The sequence below is a fragment of the Oncorhynchus mykiss genome, chromosome 16 (genome assembly GCF_057628025.1).
Source record: "Oncorhynchus mykiss isolate SJ-2025 chromosome 16, ASM5762802v1, whole genome shotgun sequence".
In the NCBI taxonomy this organism is placed as follows: Eukaryota; Metazoa; Chordata; class Actinopteri; order Salmoniformes; family Salmonidae; genus Oncorhynchus; species Oncorhynchus mykiss.
In genome coordinates, this window is record NC_143037.1 from 44882119 (window position 1) to 44887055 (window position 4937).

Consider the following 4937-nt stretch of genomic DNA (forward strand, 5'->3'; position numbering starts at 1 on the left):
TTGAATGTAATGTATTTTCTCTATTATTTTATCATATTTTTTTCTCACAAACAAAACAGACAATATCCTTATTGTTAAGAAGTTTATTTGAGTGCACAGTCATGCAATCTACTTAAAATACAATTAAATTCACAATAAATGTACTTGTATATCATACTCAATATTCAATGTCCCTAGGTAGTGCTGAGAATAAACAAATGCACCTATAGCTAGTAGTAGCATTAATATGATTAGAATCCTTTGGTTCTGGAAAGAATTGTGTGTTGTCCTTAATGATTTGTATAACAAAATGAAATAGCTAGGCTACAATTTTGGCTGACTGTATTTCGGCCTTATGAATAAAGCAATGCTGATTGAGAGCTGCTGGACATTTGAGACATCTGGCAATCTGTACAACTAGCTCCAGAACTGATCTCATTTTTATTTGGAGGGTTGTGTGTTACAATAATTTTGTAGGCAAACCACAATACCTTACCTTCAAAATAGCTTACAGATCAGCCTTATAGTATCTCGTTGTAAATGTAGTGTTCACTACATTTGCCATTGATAAACAAATTAAGCTACTTTATACATTTCTCTACAATAAATATTTCCACACTAATAAAACATTTGAAGCCAAAATCGTAAAACAAAAAATTACACCGTGACCACCAGAGTGGGGTGAATTATTATTATTTTCTTCAGGTTTGGGTGAATTCCTTTTTCAATTCAGGAAGTAATGGTATGGACCCCAACTCTGGAGAAGACTAGCTAGCTGATAGGCCTGGACCGAGACGTCAACGCCATGCACTGCAATGATCTCAGATTACTTCAGAGTCATTTTAAGAACACCAGCTGCCTACGGCCACATAGGGAGTAGGGGCTGCATGCAAACCAACCCCGGACCCCTGTCCAAAATTACCCTTCTGAAGGAAAGACAACTTTAAATAGCAACAACAACGGTCAACACTGACCCTCAGAAGAATGTCAATGTTTTTAAATGTAATGTTTTGAAGGTGCCAAACGTTGCAGAGCCACACAGGAGTGCGAGTAGGATGTTTAGCCTAGTACTAAGTAGTGCTGATTTTAAGCGAGTCAACTCTGCTTTGTGGGCTTAAGTGGAAGACCAGGCGATAAGGGCTTTGGATACCATACCCGATACGTGACAAACCATGCCAGAATTCCAAAAACAGTCCCGAGACCGTTCTGCCAGAAATTATGAAAATACACAGAGGTACACATAAACATCCATATCCAGATGAATACTATTCCATTAAGGGACACATATAACAGATCAAGAACAATGTTCCGATTCCTCTCCATGGTAGCCATAGGTGCCATTTCTTCAGCAATGATAAGTGCAGAGTACGAGAGAATGAACGAGTGTCCTGAGATGTCATAGCCGTCCCATTGACCCCCAGCATTCCTGCATCTCCACTTTGTGGTGAATTCTTTATGAGGGACTTGATCCCTGTGGCATGTACCTGTGGCATCTTCAATGTAGAAGAAGGTCTCGGTGAAGGTGTACCAAATGGCTGTGGCCACCACCAATGAGCTCATTCGCCGGAGGGCAAAGGTCAAGCTGTCTTTGTAGTATATGAGGAAGATGAATGGGGTCAACAGCAATAAAGTCCAGCCCCAGGACACTTTGACAAAATACCTGAAAGGGATATAGGAAGTGGTCATGTAAGAAGTAGCACAGACCGTTGATAATCAGACTACACAGGCAAACTTGTGTCTAGCCGTATGTAGGGTTTTCACCCATTACATTCGCCCACATTTGGCTCCGTGTAAACTCCAATAATCATTGCTTTCTAAACCTGTGTTGATATGCCCCTTCAAATAAAAAAGCCAGTTACTGTTAATGTTAAGTGTAGGCATCGGGACTATTAACAAAATTCCCCATGTCAGTAGATACTATACTATAGCTATCGCTAAAAGTATTTAACGTTAGTGTTTATGAATGGGGTAAGAGGAATTTGGTAAGTGGTTGTAGTTAGCTAACCTCTATGTTGCTCCTCCTTGCATTGTAACGTTAAATAAATACGAAAATACGAACTGGGGATATAGTTAGCTAACTCGCCTGTTTAACTGAATAACACTGGCGTTTGGCCCTAGTCGTGGCTGTGCTCGCAAGGGTTTGACACTTCGCAAGCTAACGTTACCTAGCTAGCGAGCTTTCTTTCTATAGTTTGCTAACCGGTAGCGTTAGCTGACTCTACTTACATATTGAGAACATTTCTGCTGTTGCTAAAATATGTCTCCGGGACGAGCTGTGTCGACTTGACAAGGGATCCCACCATGGAAAGAACCAAGAAAGTCCACGGCAATTTAAGACGGACAAACGGTATCCTCCAAAGTGCCACAAACTTGTTCACGATGATATCCACGTCTACCATGTTGCCACTTGGAACGAGAATGGCTGATGGCGGTCTAATGAATGAGGGGATTGGTATGGTACACCGTGACATCAGCCCTCTCTAGACAATGAACTCTATGAGCGTTGCGTTTCAGCATTTCAGACATTTCTCCAAAAGTATACATTGATTTGAATGAGTAGATCATTTGATTAATATCTTGGGAATTGGCAAGCAACGACATTAAATACGTTTAATTGTTTTCATTATGGTACACGTGACGTTTAATGACTAATGGAGAATGGTGGGAGGGGGAACAAGTTACTTTTTTGTAATTTTTCATACATCGCATGTTCAGAGTACTGTTTCAAAGTTACAAGACAAGGGCAAAAGCTTCTTCTTCTTCTTCTATGAGGTTCAACGGCAGTTGAACGGCATCCAATTTGTTGCATTACCGCCACCTACTGGACTGCAGTACAACTCCCTTATACTTTGCTTGAAAAATAAAATTGTACTAAATAAATACCCTTCTAACGCTACACTCACTAATCTCAAAATGATATAAAATACAAATAACACCACCCTCAAATCAAATCAAATGTTATTGGTTACATACACATGGTTAGCAGATGTTCATGGAGGGTAGAAAAATGCTTGTGCTTCTAGTTCCGACAATGCAGTAATATCTAACAAGTAATGTAACAAATTCACAACATCTAACTTATACACACAAATGTAAGGGATGAATAAGAATATGTACATATAAATATATGGATAAGCGATGGCTGTGCAGCATAGGCAAGATGCTGTAGATGGTATAGAATAGTATATACTGTACATATGAGATGAGTAATGTAGGATATGTAAATATTTTTAAAGTGGCGTTATTGAAGGTGACTAGTGATACCTTTATTAAGTCCATTTATTATAGTGGCAAGAGATTTGAGTCTGTATGTTGACAGCAGCCTCTCTATGTTAGTGATGGCTGTTTAACAGGCTGATGGCCTTGCGATAGAAGCTGTTTTTCAGTCTCTTGGTCCCAGCTTATATGCACCTGTACTGACCCTGCTTTCTGGATGATAGCGGGGTGAACAGGCAGTGGCTTGGGTGGTTGTTGTCCTTGATGATCTTTTTGGCCTTCCTGTGACATCAGGTAATGTAGGTGTCCTGGAGGGCAGGTTGCTTTGCCCTCGGTGATGCGTTCTGCAGACCGCACTACCCTCTGGAGAGCCTTGCGGTTGTGGGCGGAACAGTTGCTGTACCAGGCGGTGATACAGCCTGACAGGATGCTCTCGATTGTGCATCTGTAAAAGTTTGTGAGTGTTTTCGGTGACAAACCACATTTCTTCAGCCTCCTTCACCACGCTGTCTGTGGGGGTGGACCATTTCAGTTTGTCCGTGATGTGTACGCCGAGGAACTTAAAACTTTTCACCTTCTCCACTACTGTTCAGTTGATGTGGATGGGAGGGTGCTCCCTCTGCTGTTTCCTGAAGTCCACGATCATCTCCTTTGTTTTGTTGACGTTGAGTGAGACACCACACTCCGAGGGCCTTCACCTCCTCTCTGTAGGCCGTCTCGTTGTTGTTGGTAATCAAGCGTACCACTGTAGTGTCATCTGCAAACTTGATGATTGAGTTGGAAGCGTGCATGGCCACGCAGTCATGGTTGAACAGGGAGTAGGAGAACAGGGAGCCCCAGTGTTGAGGATCAGCGAAGGGGAGATGTTTCCTACCTTCACCACCTGGGGGCGGCTCATCAGAAAGTCCAGGACCCAGTTGCACAGGGTGGGGTCGAGACCCAGGGTCTCGAGCTTAATGACAAGTTTAGAGGGTACTATGGTATTAAATGCAGAGCTGTAGTCAATGCACAGCATTCTTACATAGGTATTCCTCTTGTCCAGATGGGAAAGGGCAGTGTGCAGTGTGATGGCGATTGCATCGTCAGTGAACCTATTGGGGCAGTAAGCAAATTGGAGTGGGTCTAGTGTGTCAGGTAGGGTGGAGGTGATATGCTCCTTGACTAGTCTCTCAAGGCATTCAGCACATAATCTCGTACAGGATAACTTATATATCCTAACTTCACTTTGTCGGGCAAAGACTCATCTTCAAAACTCTATAGAACAGACAATAATTATTTCCCCACTCTCGCCACCCTGTCTGCGTCGCATCGAACATCAAATACACTTGGATCCTTCCCCTTAGCTGGTCAACTTTTATATTTACTGCTACCCCAGTTATGACTTTTTTCATTGGTGCCCTTTTCTTGGGAGCGAAACAATTCACTTTTCTTGCTCCCATTTGTTTTATTCCGAGCACGTTCTCCCTCTGACCAACAGAAACACAAACAATTATCAATAGACCACTTCTGGTTACCCTCACCAATTCCACATTACCCAACTCTTTTTTTCACCCACCGTGAAACCACAAATGGATCAGCCAAAGGACAAGAGCCCACTTTTTCCATAAACTTCACTCCTACTGTCATAGACTCCAATAACTTCACCACACCTACCACCTCTGATACTTCACTTCCATTTCTCCTCCTGTCTTCAGCTCCCTCTGCTTACACTTTCTACCATTCGTCTTTAACAAACCATCTCC

At 42.2% G+C, this 4937-nt stretch overlaps 1 protein-coding gene across 1 annotated transcript; it reads right to left on the bottom strand.

Annotated features, from left to right (window-relative positions):
* Window positions 1-70: 70 nt before the first annotated feature.
* LOC110492030 (acyl-coenzyme A diphosphatase FITM2) lies at window positions 71-4728 on the bottom strand. Its single transcript, XM_021565988.3, has 2 exons — window positions 2206-4728; window positions 71-1639 (listed from the first exon to the last, which is right to left on the bottom strand). Exons 1-2 carry the CDS (start codon window positions 2448-2450, stop codon window positions 1075-1077), a joined length of 810 nt encoding a protein of 269 aa, XP_021421663.1. The 5' UTR covers window positions 2451-4728; the 3' UTR covers window positions 71-1074.
* Between the last annotated feature and the right edge of the window lie 209 nt (window positions 4729-4937).

Excerpts from the sequence above, each read along its gene's own strand:
- LOC110492030 (XM_021565988.3), bottom strand. The coding sequence starts at position 2,450 with ATGTCACGGTGTACCATACCAATCCCCTCATTCATTAGACCGCCATCA. Across the intron at positions 1,640-2,205 it reads AGCAGAAATGTTCTCAATAT|GTATTTTGTCAAAGTGTCCT; the intron begins GTAAGTAGAGTC and ends TATCCCTTTCAG.